Source organism: Scaptodrosophila lebanonensis, unplaced genomic scaffold (genome assembly GCF_003285725.1).
Source record: "Scaptodrosophila lebanonensis strain 11010-0011.00,11010-0021.00 unplaced genomic scaffold, SlebRS2 tig00000165-arrow-arrow-pilon, whole genome shotgun sequence".
Lineage (NCBI taxonomy): Eukaryota > Metazoa > Arthropoda > Insecta > Diptera > Drosophilidae > Scaptodrosophila > Scaptodrosophila lebanonensis.
The window spans coordinates 596,271-617,783 of NW_022060599.1; the positions used below are offsets into that span (position 1 = coordinate 596,271).

The following is a 21,513-nucleotide window of genomic DNA, read 5'->3' on the forward strand; positions in this document are numbered from 1 at the left end:
AGAAACAGATTATTTTGTTGGTATTCTTTTATTTATTTTTGGAATTCAACAAACATTTTTCGGCTTGCATTTTAATGAAGTTTCCAGCATGATTTTTCTGCATCTTTCTAAATCAGAAGAAACCATTAAGCACTTAAAGATTTTCATCCGATAAAGAGGAGGACATACGGTATATTATATATTATATTTATTTATTATATATTATATACCCTTAAATTATTGATCCGTCCTCGCACATACACACATACATATCTACATATTATATATACAATTTATATTATGCTTTAAGTACTATAAGTGTATTTGCTTTGGCTTTGCGCCATTTTTTGTTGTACTCGTAGCCGTGTCGTCGACATTTGTTGGTTTTCACATAATTTTCTGCACGCTATTCTTAGACATCGTCAAATGCATTTAACTTGTACTTTATTTCATATTCCGTCCAATCGATTTAAAATAATTAAGTTAACTGCCTATTTTATGGTTGTTCAAAATGCCAATTGCTTGACCCTGAAAAAAGAAAAAAAACGAACAAATAAAGAAAAGTGTTCTAAGATCGAGCGTCTGGGCCGTTATGGGCCTTAAACATGATAGAAGATTTGGAAAAATAAACATTCCAATCACATATTAATTTTTATAAAAACCCAAATTGAATAGAGAAATTTTTTTAGGGATAAAAGCAAATTGGGCTAAACACTTTTTACTAATAACAATCCAAATCCAGTAATTATTCGCAAAATAAACTATCAATTCTAAATAAATAAAACACTTACGTTACGGTTCCTGGATTAATAAAAAAAAAAACAAACAATTTGACTAGCAATTGTGTCATATTGTGTGCGATAAAAAAAAATATTATAAACAATATAAATTGCAGATTAGCCTATGGCTTTGATTTGCGTATCAATAATTATTGTTAAAATTTAGTCATCGCTAATAATAGCAACGAAAGCTCCAATAATGAAGAAATTGTTACACTGCTTGAAGCGTGCGCACACTGCTTGACGCGCGCTTCGCAGTTATCATTATAATGATAATGATTATTATTATTGTTGTTAAGTTACTTTAACCTAGTAATAATATTGTTGTAGTTGTTGTTCAGCATAGTGATTGCATGTTCTTTAATCAACATTATACTTAAGCACGCCAATTAAACGCTTGCCCCTCAATTACTGCCATTGTCATCGGCTATTGGCACTAATTTTAAAGCGCAGCACCTGCGACTGCGAGCAGCGGCGCATAACGGACTTCACCCACAGCTGTTCAAGTGGGTCGAGAGAAGGAGCAATGAGAGATCGAGTAGGAGTGCAAACAGTGTGTGTGTGTATATGTGTGTGTGTGTGAACACTTTTGAGTGCTTTATGTCACCTGCTTCGTGACTTTAAATCTATGTATGTATGTATGCATACATTTCAACTTACATGCAAACATAGACATACCTACATACATATGTATGTATGTAGATACATAAGTGTGTATTTACCTATTTTTGCGCTCAAGTGCGCACGATCAATGTTTTTGTTGTGTAGTTATTGGAGCTTTTTTTCTTTCTTACACGTTTTTGAAGGGCTTACACGCGCAAGCGTCAAACGTTTATTTTTAAATCCATTACATTGTCTGGCAATAGGATATAGAAACATAATGTTTATGTAGATATGTATGTACATACATATGTATGCATAAAATATAAATAATATTGCATTGAATGGGAGAAAAATATTTAAAAACATAAATCATTTGTTGTGTGTATACTTACATACTTGTATTAATCAGGTTAATATTAATCTACATTCAAAAATATGTTCCTAATTATTATATATACAGTAAAAACTCTCTTGGCCGGACATTCGTTGTAGCCCACAGGGAGTGTTCGCTTAAGGGGATACTTAAATACTTTATACACCGATCGAATGTTTTAGAAGAAGCGTCCGCCGAAGAGAGTGTCCGGATAAAAGAGGTGTCCATTAAGGGAGTTTTCACTGTAGTATATGTTTACCACGAAACGAAGTTGTACCTTTCGGTAAAAAGGTGCCAGTGTTAAAAGTTGCAAGTTCCAAAAATCGAAACAATATTTTTGGAATGTACATACATATGTATCCATTTTTGATGACCCTGAAAACGCTTACTCCAGATACTGAAAATATCATTTTTGTTAATTTGAACTACTAATTTGTTTAAGTGCTCTTCTATTTTTAAGTAATATTACAAAATTATTTGTATAATATTGCATAATGTACTTAATGGCATCAGTTTAAAGGCAATTTTCGATTCGCGAATCTGGAGTGTATTTATCGTTCAAAATTATTGCAAATATTTCCGTGGATATCGTGTTAATTGGCACTGATTTAAGTAAAGTCATTAGCACTGGTACTTTCCTTGCTAATTCAAACCAAGTACCAAACGTACATAATTGTCCTGAATAGAAGGAAATCAAGTGATTTCATATTTTTCGCAAGGTTTCCATTTATCAATACTTTTGTTTTCCTCAATTTGCTGGAATAAGAGATATTCTTTGGAGCAATTAAATAAGCTTCACTTTTAAAGCCCAAAATCAGTCCAATGAGCTTGTTTTGGTAGGTAGCTCGGAGGCGGCGCAATGACAAACCGTTTAGGCATTTTTTGTTGTTGAATACAGTATCGAACTACTGATTTAATTTGGCTGTGACGTCAATGCGACGTCAAGTCAAGAGTTCCAACCATGGTAACAGTTACGGCTAATATTTGTGTTTAACACCTTAATGCGCCAGCGTCCAGCTATCCAATATCTGCTTGCCCTCCTCATTAACACTTGAGACGTCATCTCACATCTCAATAACCGGAGCTCAACGTTATGAAGATGTTTGCTGGTTTTCATCGACAGACATCGGTCGGGAGGGTCTGTAGCCGTTGTCGCCATTAAATGGGCATGGGAAATATCACACCTTGGTCAATTCTGAGCCACTGGTACACACAAACGAAACAGGAATAAGCACAAATTTCGTACATTAGAACGATTATTATTATAACATTGTAGACTAATGGTTAATACTAAGCATGAATTCCATTTATCTAGAATGTTGTAGCTTTATTTATAGAAAGCACAAAGAAAGAATTGATTTGATTGATTGATTTTTTCTTTAGTTAGCTTATATACAAACAAATGAGAATGCTAGAGCCGAGGGGACCCAACTATTTATAAAACACCTAAGAGAATCTGTTTACCAAGATCGGTTACTTCAGCTTTTATACATACTTTCCGGGAATCTTGTGTTCATACAGACGGACGTACATGGCTTATACTTCACGGATTAGCAAACCCGTTGGGTACAGATATAAAAATACTATGCTTCGGAACAATGTGCCTTAGACTTGACCAAGTTTTTTTTTTTTTAATAGAATATGCAAATTATTTAATGGAATATATACATATATATTATTTGGAATAATTTCTAAAAAAGGAGTAGGGTTTCTACAAAAAGTGCTTAACACATTTGATTTGTGTTTAAAAATTGCTCTCTTCTATAATCCGATTTATGTTTTTTGTATCAACATTTTTGAGAGTTAATCATCGTTGCACTTGTTGCTGTTCTTCCACTGAACGCAATTCGAACGGGTGTGGTTGGTTCTAAACGTCAACTTGTCATTCAGAAACAGAAACAGCTCCGTGACAAACATAGACAAAGGCATACTTAAATGTTGGTAGTGTTGGTGCAAATGTTTCCATTTAGTAATTATACCCTAGCCAAGCGGGTATAATACCCTTAAGAATGTGTTTGTAACGCCTAAAGCTTACAAAATATTAGTCTTTATTTATTTAGTCCTTAATTGATAAATAAAAGAGTTTTGTTAACTGTTCTATGGTTTTGAAAAAAATATTACCACCCGGTGATATGATCTATATACTTAACAAAATATAGTATTGGAAGATGAAGCTAGAACGCAGCTAATCGGTTAATTAGTGGATGCAAAACTAATCCATTTTTTCGAAAAAGTGTTTTCACAGTAATAATACTATAGGTATTAATAGGCAATGTATAATGCGGTAGTACCCGAAACGGGACTGATCGTTGAAAAATAGCTCATGCAGCGCTAATTAGTTGAAAGATCAGAAGATTTTTACAAATTATGCCTAAAAATGATGGCAAGCTCAGATCGCTTAAGGATATGCAAAGCGTAAGTGTTTTTGCAGGGTGTAGTCGGTACTATTATCCCGCTCTCTCTCTCTCTCTCTCTCTCTCTCTCTCTCTCTCTCGCTGGGCTCTCTCTTTGTTCTTTTCTCGTAGCTTACAGACATGTGAACTAAATCTCATTAACGCAGACATACACACACGCACACAGATGCAGCCAAGTTAACTGTGTAATCAAAGTAAAGAAGCAAAAGAAAAAAGAAGAAGAATAGTTGGAAATTTGAGAGCACAAGACAGAGGGCAATACGTAAATAGTAGTAGCATGTGATAGTTAGTCGAAAACAATGTAAAATGCAAGCAAGCTCACGAACTCTTGCCCACAATGCGGACGAAGCCTTTGATTTGAATGGACGCAGACCGAGACGCATAGTATAGTATTTAATATGCTCTTTAAAGCTGCAAAGTTTAGTTTGTAATTTGCTTGTTCAAGTTTAAAATGTCATAGGCAGGCACTTTTCTTTCGACATACAACTACTCGTATAACTCTCAAATTCTTTGTGTTGTGCTGCGCCCATAAGAAGCCAAAAAAAGAACAATAAAAAAAACAAACGAAAAATCAAAAGAAAAAGAAAGAAAGAAAATTAAATTGATCATCAACAAAAAAATCAAAATAATAATAATAATAAAAGAAATTGGCTTCACCATGATGCTGTCATGTGAGCTCCTGCTCCATATGCTGGGCCTGAGACGGGCCAACTATATGCCTCTGCCGACCCAGGGAAGGGACGACACTGATAGCGACGAAGGTAGGTGGATGATAATGTGTCTCCATAGAGCCTCCGATTGCGTGCCCAAAATATGTTCCCCCATATGTATGTATGTAGGTTTCAAATGTCGCGTTCAAACAATGCTCGAAAAACCTTAACATTGAACACTGAAAAAAAATGTATATATAGTATATACATCTTTAAATGATAATCACAACAACAGTAATGTGAACAACAAAATGAAAAGTAAATAATTCATTTCATTGGCTTTTTCTTGACAGATAAACCAAAGCCATAAGCAAATAGCCAATCAGCCAGACAAGCCAGACAACTTAACTTTTATGTTTAATGCTCTACACTACCAATAAAAGGAATTAAGTTGTATGTTTTTTTTTTTTGGTTACTTTCAATTGTTGACGTTACGTTAAAGTGGGAAAAGGTGAACAGAAACTAGCTTTCTGGTTTATTTCTTCTTCTTTTAACTAGGTAGTGATCTATAGTGACAACCTGAGTTTTATGTTAGATTCCCAGTTGTAACTGGTCTCTAACATACACAGATTAGTTGGTAACATGCACATACAATTATCTTAATCTGTGGTGGAAAAATACCCTTAAAGCTTACAGCAAGTGAGACTATCAAAGTGTATATTCATTTGGATTTAATGATTAATTTTGAGTTTTACTTTAATTATTAACCAATGATCATTATTTTTGAGCAAAAAATAAAACTCAAGCTGTAGATTTGTCTGTTCCATAAGGCTTAAGGACAAAATCAGTGAGTCAAGGCGAACATTTTTAATTAATTAATTTTTGATTAATTTTTAGATTTATTTAATTCGATACGTCTCTTCATTCTGTTCAAGAATATATACACAATACATTCACATTTGTGAACTAAAAAAAAATTCGTTTATTAATTAACAATTATGGAATAGACAAAACTACAGCTACAAAGAATAATCATTATTTTATAAGTTTTATTGTTTTGGTCAAAAATAATGATTACTGGTTAATTTTTAAAGTAAAACTCAAAATTAATCTTTAAATTTTGAGAGAATAAAATGCTTAGAAAATCCTTAAAAAAGGACATCTGTAAATTCCTCGCTTTCTCAAAGTTACTATAAGTAAATGATTTTTTCGTTTAAAAAAAAGAGCAAAATAATCATTATTTGCGGTCCCTGCTTATTTCTGATAAATTACCGATCAGCTGGAATGAAACAGAATTCTGCAACAAAATGAATCGAGTTCCTTAGTGCCGGGCCTGTCTTAACTATATAATCGATCTATTTTTAAATCAAAATTCTGTCATACTACATGACTAAGATTGTTTGCCTGTATCTTTGTATTACAAGTATAATTGGTTTCTTCTCTCTATCTTAAAACTTTACGCCTAATATGAGCTAAAGGGGAAACTATGTACATATTTAGAATTTAGAATAATATAATAAGAAATTTAGTTTTTTTTCTGGACGTCTATGGGCAGTTTATAGATTATGTATATAGTAAGCATATTTAATATTCAACGCGATTTTGTTGTCGGATTTTATCGCACAATCTCTGCCCCACAATCAAGATCTTCGCAACCCCGCCCACATTCCCGCCCCATATTCGCACCGTAGCCAGCAAAAGGTGTCTTTATGATACCTCGATTAGGTTATTTTATCTAATTTATGGCTAATTTTCATTGTCTGTGCGCTTTTGGCCACGTTATTTTTTTTTTCTTTTTCTTTTTTGTTGCTCTTTATGGCCAAAGCCGCTGCGCTGTCAATATACAAGTAGAGTTGTCTGACTAACTGAATTAGACGGCATATTAACGAAGCGAGGGAGCGAGAGACGTAAAGAGGAGATCTTCCGTTTAATTTTTTGTTAGTACTTCAATTCTTTTGTTGTGATGACAAATAGGCTTCATGCGAATGACGAATAGCGAGAAAATCAAAACAATTTACCTTTTTGTTATATTTGTTTACAAACATTTCACTCGAATTGTTTTTCATTATGCTGTGAAGTACCTTCGTTTTTTCACCCGAACAGTTTATAATATGCTTGTAATTGCTATAGCTGATAAAATACTAAGTATATCTATATATTTTTTGGTTCGCAAGACGCCTGAGATTATTCTTCTTTTAACGCTTCTGCAGAAGTAGACTCAGTCATGGTCTTTTCCATTTTTTATGATTTCATCGTCGATACCATCAGAAAGCAATCAAATATTATTTTGTGTTTTCTCTACTGTACTGTTTTTAGATTTCGTGCCCCAATTGGTTAGAAGTGCCAAATGTGATTGCCAAATTTGAGTAACTGCTAGGTTTGTTGATAAGTACTATTAAAAGCTGAACTGATCGTTTGATTCCGTTTCGTGTATTCGTCCGTCTGTATGAACGCCTCGATTTCAAAGATTATAGAAGATGGATAGACCAGATTAAGATCCTTTTAAATTTAAGGAAATAATCGATGTTTTAATTTATATTTCTCGATTTTGGGATCATTTATTTCATACATTTTCGACTGTTACGCATATTTGTTTTTCTTTGAGTTTGATTTCAATTGTTTGCCTTTATCAAAAAGCTGCCATAGGAATACTTCGGAAAGTGTACGATTACGATTATAATGTTCTATTTTCGTATTGCTGCTGTTTCTGCGTTGCCAGTTGCCGTAACTGTGAACCCACAAAAATATTGTGTTCAAATAGTACGCCCCATAAAACACGGAGCCCATAAGTCTTGGCTATTGCACCCTAATTTATAATACCGCTCAGTAAATCGACTGATTAGGTTACAGCACCGTAGTCATAAAAAACATTTACAATTATCAGGGGTAATGGCATGTACAAAAATAATGTGGAATTTAAAGAATGGAAATTAATTAGAATTGTGATTACGTTGTCAATTGCTTTGAAGAGCGAATTTGAAAATATCACTCAACATCGCGTGCAAAAAAAAAGATGGGTTTTACCTAAATACCTCTTATGGTTAAAACTTATCGGGACATGGAAGGTACTTCATTAACTTCTCTATGTGAAAAATTTCCCAATTGTGAGTCATAGAACTTTATTGGATTGTTGGATATCGTCTTATCTATTGTTGTCTAGTCAAAAAATGGTGAAAAACGAGCGATTTGTTTATAAACAATAGGCCATTGCTATCGTTATTATTATGTTCGCTACTGTGAATGCTTTTCATTTTTGTATGGATCGTGCGTCTGTCTTACCTAAAGGCCATGGGCAAGGTTGTCGCCATTAGGAAACAATAAACGCGTGCTTAGCACTGGAGGAATGGATTTTGTGCCTCTATCTATGCAATTGTAGTACATATCTGTGCAAATGTTGCCGCGAGTGCGTGACGTCTGTGTCGCACATACTAATCGAGGCAAATGACGCGTGTCGAGTGTCTTTTCTTTGTGCTTTTCAATTAAAGCTATTAACTGATTTCTTGTTATTGGAAAATACATATATGCCGGAGAGCAAAATCGACAGTAATGGTAACACACTTCACACAGTCGACAAGATAAGAAACACCTTAACCATGTGCCGGATCGACCCCTAAATTATTAATACCCTGCTATTTACCTAAGCAATACGTAGCAACCTTATAATATTTTGTAATAATACACTCCTCAAAGCTTTGTATGAGAATGCAAGCCTTGCTCAAACAAGATATTTGTTTGCTTGTATGACCGTATCGATATCGGAGACTGTAGGTAATACAGAGTCCACATTTAGTGTAAATTAGTGTCTAACATTTGTGCACATCGAGTTTATTTTATATATTTAATATCTTTATATTAAGTGTTGGCTACATTGTCCTTAAGCTGTGCACCCCAACAACAGGAATGTGTATAGAATATGTGTAATATACTCCTCAAAGCTTTGTATGAAAATGCAAGCCTTGCTCAAACAAGATATTTGTTTGCTTGTATGACCGTATCGATCTCGGAGACTGTAGGTAATACAGAGTCCAAATTTGGTGGAAGTTTGTGTCTAACATTTATTCACATCGAGTTTATTTTAGATATTCAATATAATTATTATATATTATCTTAACTATATTATTGTATTATATTAATCTTAAAGTGTAGGCTATATTGTCACTAAGCTATGCATGGCATGATTGTGTATAGCATAGCGGTGTACTTTACTTTGTGTGTTCGTACATAAGTACTATATAGTATGAAAGGGACCAACGGCCAAGTCGAGGCCGATGTTCAGTGGTCAAGTATGGCATAAATGAGTTAACAGCTGATCTACGATGAACATCATTGGACGACAATACTTAAAATAAATGTTCAAGTTATTGATTATTACATATATCTGCGTTGTACTCAACATCAAGATCATAGCAAGGTGTACAAGCCCAAACTTTTATATATATATACATTTTTTTAAAATTCTACATTATCATTATGTGCGGTTCGATAAGGCAGTCCCGCCGACATCTCTCGCTTCAATACCATGTTGAAATCGCCCAAGTGTCGGCAACAATACTAGGCTCGGTCCCAAGCGATCCATTGCGGAAAAGTGCATTCGGCAATTCGAAATTGGACATCGGGTTCCACTCCACACAACACGACTCACATTTATTTATATATTTATTCGCTTTTCGACTTGACGTACGCAGGCACTTACGATTTCGGAATCACGTGTTTTTCGCTATCCACCTGGACCTGATATAGACATACCCGTACACATACATGCATGTACTCGTATGTACAGAGCTTGTCGAGTTGGGTTTTTTTTTTTCTGATTTTGTTCCCTGATAGCCAACGCTCAAGATTGCCTTCACTCGAATAACTAATTTATGATGGCATGGGACATTAACAGGTAGTACTAGTACTACTACGGTTCCTGTTCTGCGTTTCTACTCAGTAATGCGTGCGTCATTTGTACTGGAAGACTTCCCGAATTGGCACTGATCTTGACAGCTGTCACGCTTCATAGAACAGCAATCTTAAGAGTGGAAAATTTGGCTAATTTTTTAGGCCACACTAACTCGTTTTGGTTTTGTTTTAGAATGTTCTTCGACTAACTTTGATGAACTCACTCTGCTGGTAGAAGACTGACTTAAAGCCCAAATTCTATGTTCAATGATGATTATTTCCTTATTTGAAATACAAATTTCGGATCTACTATATCTATATTCTAGCAGGGTATGGATGTATTAATTGCCTTCAAAAACTGCGCCAGCTAGTAAAATGTATTTTGTTATTAGTATGTAGTACTACTGATCATAATTTTCTACCCGGTACCGTAAATAGATAAGTGAATGGCAATCTAGTCATTTCAGTCTAAAAAATGTACCAAACAGCTTAATATTTCGAATATTATTACTATCTCCTTCAAAAACTGAGCTGAAAATATCTATAACTTGCTTGGTCAACCTTTGAAGATTTTGTTAAATTAGAATTATATGATCATTATCCTTATTATTAAAAATTTAAATTCTTTGTAATATAATCTAATCTAATCTCTTTCCGCTCTCTGTCACATGGATCCATTACATTTCCCCTTCACCATATTCTGATCCACATGGGGTCTCAATTGATAGTTGATAGCGATGATCACGCTAATTATTTTGTAGTAGTGTAGTAAACAAAAAAACCCGTCCAATTAATTTGTCTATTTACTAACTAACGGTTAGATAAGATAGATAGGAATATTACAAACGAGACCACTTATCTAGATGATTGTCCTTACCAAGAAACCGAATGAGCACGCCCCATTGACGTCACTCCTCTAAACACCACACCCCAATACTTCCTAATGACCACTTGAGCTAATTTTTATGGCCAACCAAGATAATACAAAAACATAGTTTTGAAAAACATGTGCGATCGCCTACAATTGGCCTGCCGCCTGCCTGCACATGTCTTGTTCGATAAGATGATTATAAATTAATATTCAAACTTTTGTTTTCCCAGCTGTTTTGCCAAACGATATAATATAGAGGAGGGGTTGGGGGACAGCTGGGAAATATAATGTTTGCTAACAAACCACAATACATAATACATACAGGGAACCATTTTGCCATCCAATTCGCCACGCGATATTCTCTTAGCTGGAGGAGGATTTGTGAAGCTCAGGTCCAATGCTAAGACCTCTTAAATACTTTCATCTATATATATGATTCGTCTAATCTAAATGGTTCACTTCTCAAGATGAAGCAAATGGTAACAGCAGACGATTTAGTGATATGAAAAGTATTAGGAATTAGAAAATATTCGAAATTCTTACAACATTAGCTTAGAGTCTTTTAATATTGTTTCTGGATTTTAGATATGTACAAATTTTGCACGACTTTATTCCATTTAGCACGATTAAAAATATCATATGATCAATGTCTTTTTTTTTACACGGTCCAATCAGTGCACATCTGCCCTGTAAAAACAGAATTAGGTTGTACACCTATAAAAAAAGACATAAATAATATGCAAAAATGGGTGATTGGTTCCTTATCTCTAAAGAAATATACAAGTATATGGCAATTTTTAATTTTCAAACCCTGTTTTATCAAAATCGTGTAAAAAAGGCCGTGTAAAAAAGGCCGTGTAAAAACAGAATAGATAGCTCATAATTTGGCAACTTCAAGCAACTTCCCTGCCATTGAACTTTTTTTATTAAATTTTTTTTTTTTTTTCTTCAATATCATTATGTTGTGAAACGGCCTGCAGATTTGAATGAATACATAATACGACAATTAGATATTTTTTTAAATGCATATATGTGTCCACTTTAGAAACATTTTGAGTAATTTTTATTAAAATCATGCTGATTACTATTTATTTGTGTGCTTTGTCTCAACATTAAAAGCAAAAGTATTCCCACAACAGTATATCCCTCTACTTGTATTGTCATCTGATTGGGTATTTTTCTAGCACAGCAGTGGTTCCAGCTGTTTTTATACCCTGTACCCGTAGGGTAAAAAGGGTATATTAGGTTTGTGCAAAGTATGTAACATGCAGAAGGAAGCATCTCCGACCCCATAAAGTATATATATTGTGAATCAGCATGACGAGAGAAATCGATCTAGACATGTCCGTCCGTCCGTCTGTCCGTCTGGATGAACGCAAGGATCTCAGAAACTATAAAAGCTAGAATAACCAAAGTTGGCATCCAGATTCTCCTAGGTCCGAGAAAGAACGAGTTTATTTTACTTTTTTTTAATTTTCCCCCCCTTCCCCCGCTACAGAATTTCGTCAATAGCGTCCACATTTCAAATGCTAACTAAACCAAACTTTGCACACATAATTTATATATAATTGTCTAAACAAATTCCCCCCAAACTGCAGCAACAAGTTCGCTCTTCTTCTTCCTCTTTTTGCTGCTGCTATGGGCGCATATAACTCAGTGACGGAAGTTTACCTGGGTACAGGGTATTACACTGTCGGGCTTGCTCGACTGTAGCGTTCTCTCTTGTTTCTTTTAAAATCGCGTGCGCTCGCTTCCCTGTACTTTAAGCGACCCGTCGTCGTTGTCGTTGCAAGTTCAAGTTTAAGGTTATAGAGGCGACGCTTTCGCGACAATTGTATATATGTACATATATGTATGTACATGTATCTATGTATGTACCAGTATATGTCAGCCTTATTGTCTGACAACTTTCTGTCTGCCGGGGTGTGGTGATGTGGACGTCACATATGTATGTATGTATGTATGTATGTATGTATAAAATGCACAACGTGTACTCGTGTGTTCAATTCACGCTACCTCTGCCCACACACACACACACACACACACACACATGTATGTGAATAGATATTTGCATGTGGCCGAAGATGGCATGGCGGTGGGGGGTGAAGGGGGTACCACTACGTTCATATATGTATGTATATAGACAATAAAACGTAGTAAATGGCATGACGACGATGATCGAGCGATTTAGCGATCAAAAACGTAGCTGGTTGATCGTAGTTTTATGAAAAAGCAGCAGTTGATTGCCCAACCAACAATTTGATTGGACTTCTATATAGTAGTTGTAGGTATACTATATAGCTTATGTTATACATAACGTACATGTGTGTGTTTGTGTCGAGTACATCAATTGTCTTCCGATAAACAAATAAATGAAATGCGTTTAAAAGTAATTCACTTAAAACATGCAACTAAATGCCAAACACGCCGCGCCACGCTACTTTTGCGTATAAATAAAGAAAATATATACATATACTTGTACATATAGCTTGTGTAAATCCCCGGTACATCGATCTAGCCAAGTGTGGAGAAGGAATGACCTATCGAGTGATTCCTAGTTGGCTCTGTTGTAATGAGTCCACTGATGATAAGCAAGCATTCAGCAATGTCAATACGTTTTATTCTTTTGTTCGGTCACTTTATTTGTATTGCTGTCAATACTAACTGTGCTTCCCATATTCCCTGCCGCACATACATACTACCTACTTATATGTACACAACTGGCTATTGTAGAGAAATTGCTGGATGCCGAGAAAACCCCAATCCGCCTTATACAGCTGGCGTAGCTCTCGCCAGCATAAGGTCATTTTGTGAATCACACAACTACAAGTAGTGGCATTCACAAATGTGGCTGCTTATCCCATTATCTACTGATGATCAGTTAAGAATTTCTCAAAAATACTATTTAAGTTTTTCTTTTTTCCTTTTTTTGATCAACATGTTTGTACTGTATATTGAAATAATTGTGGGGATTAGTCAGTCAACAGGATTTAAAGATCAGTAATTGCTCATGTTTGTGAAAGCACTCAGCAGACTGATAAACAAAGACCCACCTCGATTGGAGAAACCACAAAAACGTAGGGATCGTCATGATGAATAATAAGCTCTGCCACATTGGGGATGATACGAGTACGATCTTGATGGCTTTTTTTTCCAACAAATTATGGATTGGATAATTCTTAATTCCCATCAATTCAACATCACTGATCAGTAGTATTTTCTAATTAGTTTTTGATGACATTTTATTGGCATCATTTCAGCTCATAAGTGCCGCCCAAACGTACTGACACACAAAATAATAATGATCAGATGATAATGATCACACTTTTTATATAAGTTTTGATTGTCAATAAGTGATCAAAGCATAACTCAATAAATTGCTCAGTAAAGTGGCCTTCCATAACGATCGGCCATTTCTAAGAACACCGATCGAAGCTACTATAAGGAAGTTGTAATCCTATTAGCTTTATTATTTAATTTGAAATAATCAACCAATAGTTGTTTGGTTCCACATCTCTTTATCGGTCAAATCAGATAGATCAAGTGTGCTTACATCCTGCGTATTCATTCATAGATTCTTTCGGCCACTCGGAAAGCAAAATAATAAACATAACAAGCGCTTAATTAAATGCCTCGGGCATGCCAACAATATGCGATAAAGTGGCCAAGCGAGATGGCCAAATGTTTAGGATTGATCGACTGCTTCATTTGATTTTCATCCGGGTAGAGAAACCAGTTTCTTATTTTTTCCATCTCGCCAATATTGTCGACACACGACAAGCATTTACCTGAGCGCATCCACACTTTTGGCATATAATTGAATCTTTTTGTTTGTCGTGTCGTTCATTAGGAGTTTGTGTTTGTATGCGTGTGAGTGTGTGTGTCTACTTACAACTAATAACCATAACCTAATTGTCGATACCGTGCCCACCCAGCGCCGAGGGCGTAATAGTTGATTAAAATGATTATCGTGTAAAACATCGCTTATCGCCTGTAGGATTTGCTAAACAAATTTAAAAAGTACTATCGAATGCAAAAAAAAGATGTGGTCGCATTTGATCTTTAAATATTATTCAAAAGTTGATCATTTCATTAAGAGGACTGGAGTTTTTGTGAAATTTCACGAACTATTTAGATATTTGTAATCAAATGTGAGTTACTTATTCTCAGAGCATTTTATATACATTCGGGCGATACATGCGGAATAGCGATGGGAACACAATAGGTTTCACAATTGTATAAAATCGAAAATAGTCGAAAATAATCTACAATTCCGAATTCCGCTAAATGATCATTGAAAAATTCTTCAGAAATTTGACATAAAGCAAACTCTTTGATCCAAACACTCAAATATTTGTGATACTTTCGAACATTTGAAGCGGGCTTGAGTTATTTAGTTGTATAATCAGAATTCGTTCAAATTATGCGGAATTGAGAAACGCAACATAATAGCTTTCATAATTGTTGTATGAAATTAAAAGTAGAAACTAGCCGAATATGATCAGAAAATTGAAATATTTAAACGAATTTAATTATCTCAAAAGGTTTTATCTTTAGTTAATTTTCGAAAATGATTCTACGGCGATACTGACTGTTATAAACAAATGTTTAATAATTTTGTTTTGTCTACTGTTTAGGTTTTTGTCAGCTTTACGGGTTTTTACTTTTAGTGTTTGGGATTGGGTGTTTTCACTCGTATGTCCCCTAACGGACACAAGAAATTCAAAAGTAACAATAAAAAAAGCAACTTAAGGCGGCCCCAAGCTAGGGCGGCAACGTGCCTCATTAACCGACCAGTCCAAACACAAACACACACCTACAACAGAGGTGGTTCTGGACTTGCGTAACGCAATAATCGGACCTATAAATTAGTGTAAACACATTTTGAAAAACTAATGGCTTTCATAATGCACTTTTTAGTTTGAAACTGGAAAGCAACGGTGTGTCATTAAATAACCTGATATTATGCAAGTGTTCGACATTGTCATTTAATCGCTGTTGCTTTAATGTTTGCTCGTAAATCTGCACAAGTTGTTTTGCGTAAATATATATAGTATATAGTACTATATCAGTCAAATATATAAAGCATGTCATTCTGTCTTACCGCATCTCACGTAGATCCAATTCAAACTGCCAAGCTATTGACAAATGATAATAAGTAATTAACCGCAAAATTGGCTAAAACAACTGACCAAAAAGTAAAAATCAAAGCACACAAAAGACATACCAACAACAAAAACAATAACGTATACAGGGTGGCCAAAATCATCAAAGCATGTTTAATGATCAGATGTTCTCTAAAGCATCATAAAATAGGGTACTTTTTTGTTTGTCCAAATCCTACAAAAATTGTCACGAATAGCAATTTATCTTTTGGGTTTTTATTAAAATTGGGACTTTTTTTGTTGGCTCGCCTTTAAAGAATTTCTATAAAAATCACAAAACAGTTGGAAGAATAAAAATCACCAAACAGTTCTGTAGTTTGAAGTGATGTTGTTTTTTGGGATTTAAAGCTGAAAAAGGAGAATTTCACATCCAACGGATTTCAATTCCGAATGTTTTAAAAACAAAATTGTTAAGTAAAATTTTGCAAGTTTTTAGTTTGCTGTTTATCTTTTGAAGAAGATTTAATAAAAAAAAACGGCTTTAATAGTCGGCCTAAAAATTATTATTATTAACTTATCTTAAAAGGCTTTGTCAATTTATCATAAAATGTCAAATATTATGTATTAATTAATTAAATTTTAATTCACATGCATAGAGAAAGTTTTACGTTTTAGCCGGTCCTCCATCGATTTAGGAAACATCGTTTTATTTCACATCATAGATTTTGCAATTTTATTCTACTGTCAGGTATCTCGTAACATCCATTAAGGGGAATTACTTGTATAAATTCCATAACAGCTTCACTATAAATATCAATCATTTAATGCAATAGCAGGGTTATATGCACGTATATTTGTAAATATCTATATTAAGTTGGCTTAAGCCACTTCGCTAACCTACCTAAGTATTTGCAATTTGAATTATTTTTAATATGTCGAATATCTGATCAAAATGTTTTCCCATTGTTGTTACCTATATCACACGAAAAGATTTAAAATTATTGCATTTTAACTGTCTATACTAAATGATGATTCAAATTAAAGCATTTACGGAATCATGGAATACACGAGAACTTGGAGGAAAGCCCTGATCTCGAGTTCGCTTCAGTTGGGTCTGACTGTCGGGAATTGTGAAATGCTTGGTCGCGGAAGCGGGGGCGATGCCGAACTGACGGCTTTCATGGCTTAGGCCGAATGAACGTTACTCTTGCTGTAGTTGTTGTAATTCTAACGGAACAAAATGCTCGTGTGCACGAAGATTTTCGTTTTTCGTCAGCGCCGTCGTCGTCGTTGTCGTTGCCGCTCAGCAATAAGCTGCGTCGCTGCGAATCCTCAACAAAGATCGGGGCTGCCAGCGTTGCTGTTGCGTCAACGTTGACGTCGACGTCGCTGTCGCTGTCGACGTTAGCGTCTAACGTGGGCATTTTCATTCATTAATTTGCTCGTTTTTTGGCCTAAAGCTTGATTTCGATTTCGATTGATAACAAGTTGGTGGGTTAGTTGATTGGCGGTTAACTTGGCCCGAGAGCGCAACGAGCGATAAGAGCGTTGCCATCATCGCTGAGAGCAAGCAAGTCTCAAGCTGCTGGCGCTTATCGTAATGCTTAATGTTGTTGTTGTTGTTGTAGCACCTGATGCCGCCGCCTCAAGTGCTGCGCGTTGTTGCTGTTGCTGTTGCTGTTTTCGAGGCTCTTTTTGCGTCAAAGAGTTTAGCCGCGCTGCTTACATATTGATTCGGCCAGATCGGTGCTTGACGGTTGACGCTCGCGTAGAGCGGCGACGACGGCGGCAGCTGTGTCTGTGGCTGTGACTGCGGCTGGGTTGCTCTGCGCTCAATGTTTCGGCTTTTGTCGCTGCCGTTACTGCTATTGTTGCTGTTGTTGTTGTTGCTGTTGTCGAAAACACACCGACGCTAAATGAAACGCTTTGACGCGTTATAATAACAAGTGTTTGCAGTCTTTGGACATTCAGTGTACGATATCCCGGCAACCGGTGCAGACGACGGCGCTTTAAAGAGCACCTTAAAGCACCTGAATCGAAATTGTAAAAATCAAAAATCAAAATACTAAATAAGTTCCGACGAAAACAGAACTTTCCATTACTGTTATTGTTCTTGTCTTGTCGCACTGTGATTGTTTCATATTTATTTATTTTTTTGACTGTGTCAAATTATATTGGTGCCGTTTTCGTAAAACAAAAAAAAAAAAAACAAAAGTTACACATAACCAACCCCCCAAAGAAATCAAAGAAACACGAATTCGAAACAAACCAGAAAACTGAACCCGCGAAAACAGAGCAATCTTCGTACTTTGAACGTGTCGCGAAAAAAGTGTTCAAAAAACAATCGAAAGGAAGAAACTAATTTTGTTGGATTCAAAAATTTCAGGCGATTTCCTAAAATTCGCTATCCGACAATACAAAAAGTCAGATGTGAACAAAATGTAAGCAAAGCGTTAAAGAGTAATTAAAACATAAAACAAAATTAGAAAGGAAGGCGGAAATCAATGGAAAAAATGCAGCGCAGAAAAACGCATAATTAATAATAATTATAATTAGTAGCGGCTGCAAAAAAAATGCTAACAATAACAACAACAACAACAAATTGAGCTGAAAATATTTATCATAAAAAAAGTTATTAAGAGCATACAAAAAAAAACAAACAAAAACAAATCAAATTAATAATTATTAGGGGCAATTTTATGGTAAGGTTGAGCAAGCAAGAAGCCAACAATAAAATACGAATTGTAAAATATATTTGCACAATAGCCAGATATGATCCCATCCATATATAAGTTTTTTATACTTGCACCTGACAAGTCTAATAACCTTTATGATAATATTAAAGTTCTTAATTTATAGAAGAACACTTGTGGCTAAGTTCCTGATGCCCAAAAACGCTGTGCTTTGACTTTGAACACTTATGTATATAATATACAGCCCATTAAGTAGAACCAGATAGTTATCTATGGCATTTTAGAAACAAGAATTGAGTAATAAATTATGCAATTACTGTTCACCTTCGAGCATTTTTTGGAACTCAAAGTTAGTAACATAATTTTCAACAAAATTTGAAACAGCAGTAAAAGAAAATTAAATAAAGAGAATGTATACAACAATGCAGATAGTATACCCATTTGTGTATAAGGTATAACAATAGATCAGCCATGAAGGTAAATTTCCTAAAACCCCCAAAACCCTCAAATTTACAATTTCTTCAAACAAATTGTGAAGTCTCTTTCCCCCTTTGGGGGCTCTAATTTTCCAAAACCATTTTGTGCTCATTTATTCCATCAAAGCAAACTTGTATCCAAATTGTAATGCGCTGCTTACCAATAAAGAGTTATAGAAGTACAAGTAGTATTTGTTGTGCACTTTATGAACTCATCAGGCAAAAAATCCGTTGTTACTCATGTAACGAAGTCTAATCAAAAAAAAAAAAAAACTTAAAAAGATTGTTGAATATGAAAAGCGAGTTAGCGAGCAGATCTTACACTGATTTATTACGAAACATATGTCATGCAACTAAATGGTAAAAAAAACTGTTTTTTTTTAACGGACACAAACTTGTTCTCTGTTTGAAAAAGTTGAGTGTTTCAATGTCCTAAAGTTTCAGAGTTCGAGACACTCATACCTTTTGAACGGTACTGATTACATGCGTCGGTATTAAATAAACTAACGCTCATTGTACTTTTTATATGCTATATGCAATGGGTTAAAGAAAGCATGTATGTATATAACAGGCAGGAGGAAGACTTAATGTTGTGGGTATATTACATGCTCTCTCCGTCCGTCTGTCTGTATGAACACTGACAGCTTTTGAACCAAAACAGCTAGGAACACCAAACTTTGTACGTAGAGTCGTCTAATTCTTATGCAAATCAAGTTTATTACTGAGCACTGATTCAGTCATTACTTTATATAGCTGCCAGCTGGCGAAGAAATCAGTCTTAATGTGATAGCTTTATTCGTTTTTTTTTAGATATCTTTAAGCAAATCTGATAGCTATGAGTTTTTTTATATTGTCTTAAGATATTTTGTAGTAGCAAAAAATCTTGGCCACTATATGATAAAGCTGTCATAGGACTAATCGGTGCAACAATCCATCTTAGAATCGTAAACAAGGTAGAGAACATTCTCAGCAGTGCCTCGAGATATTCTGTAGTGTCATCAAAATCGTATAACTGCCACAAAAACGATTCGTGCAACATTATTTTATTTATATAACTCTGTGGGGCATAGAGAGGGGGGAGGAAGGGTACAGAGTTTATAAATATTGAAGCTCTCGTTTGAACTTGAACTGAACTTCTTAACCGCTGTCCTTCGACTTCTGTTTAGTTCAATGCATGCAATAAAACAATAAAAATAATTCATTGTGAGGCACTTTGCTTGCAACAAACAATACAAAAAGAATATTAATAATAATACACCGTATTAACTGTCCATTAAAATGCCTTGAAGTAGCATAAACATTAAACGGTGTTGTTGTTGCTCTTGTTAAGCGCTTTTGCTAAAACAAAATATATATAAATACTCGTATATACTATACATACTTGCATATATACATATGTATATATATTTTTAAATTAAATATGCAACCTTAAGCGGCTAGTAAAAAAAGGGTGGATAGCAACTTGAACTTAAGGCAAATGAATGAAGCGAAGAAGGCAAGAGACAAAGCGAACAAACAAAAACAAAGCAGTTACTACAAGTGTGTGTGTATATATGTATAGTATATACATGTATGTCTGTCTATGCATAGATAATACAGTTTTGCTCGAGTAAGAGACAATAGCATAAGAAATAATAATAATTAATTCATTTATGTTGCTGGTGTTTCATTTTCACGGTCAAATGTACTATAGTGTTGGAAAGCGAAGGCACACTTCCAGCTCCCAACGCTTTCGGCCATAAACAAATGGCCACTAATTGCTCAAGTTCTATGGACAAACGCACACGCACACCCTCCATGGTTGCATAGCTCCATGACTCCGTGGCTTTGGCATTTGTTCGAGGTTTTTCCCATGGCACGAAACTCGTGCCACTCGCCGCCACGTGCCTCCGCACAACACTGACTGATGATCGCCTTCCAAGTTAATTTAAAGCAAGCTTTAAAATGTTGTTAGTTTTCTTTCTCCCTCTCTCTGTGTGTGTGTGTTTCTCTTTGTTTGCTTGCAACGTCTGCGTGCAGTTAATGAATCAGTTGCAGAGATTTAAATTGTAGAGTAAGGCCCTTTCGTAACGCATTTCGTATGCACATTTGCCTTAATTCGATTTTGCCAAAAATTATTTCGACAACTATGAAAATAAAAAGCCTATAACTTAAAAAATAGTTAAGAAAAATGTTAGTGCAAATATATTAATTTACGGAACTTATTTTAATACATAATTTCTATTTAAGTATGCCAGCAAATAATGACAGAATGTAAATCATTAAAGGACACAATTTTTCGACACACTTTTATTGTATTTAATACTTTATTTTTCCAATTGGAAAAGTAAATAATTTTTGAATAAAAACGACAATTATTTCTACTACTATAAAAGTTTAGAAAAATTTTTAATATAATTAAATTGTTTCCACCAAAATAAGCTGAAAATGTATGAAAGATAGAGCAACATTTCTTTGGAATTTAGAATATTGGCAATTGAGTTTTCAGTTCCTTAGAAAACTGCTTCTAAAGACTGTTTTGACAGAATGCACTAAGAGGTCGAGTTTAGGAAACACTTTAAGAAATGTAAGAAGAATGCTTATATTGCAGGAAATTGTTGGTTTTTTGAAACATTCAAATTTCTCTATTAAGAACTTGAAAAATATCATCCCACTTTATCTTACAAATATCGTATAGTATTTATCG

At 34.8% G+C, this 21,513-nt stretch overlaps 1 protein-coding gene across 3 annotated transcripts in view; it reads left to right on the forward strand.

The window, feature by feature from the left end:
* The window catches only part of LOC115629805 (solute carrier family 41 member 2), a 51,161-nt gene that overhangs the window by 5,739 nt on the left and 23,909 nt on the right, over positions 1-21,513 (forward strand). The window contains exon 1 of one of the 3 annotated variants that reach the window (XM_030526372.1): positions 4,745-4,909. The exons of the other annotated variants lie outside the window; for them this stretch is intronic. Within the exon in view, the coding sequence (XP_030382232.1) occupies positions 4,807-4,909 (103 nt within the window). The 5' untranslated portion in view covers positions 4,745-4,806. Of the gene's footprint in view, positions 1-4,744; positions 4,910-21,513 lie in introns of those variants that run through there. 3 annotated transcript variants of the gene reach the window in all.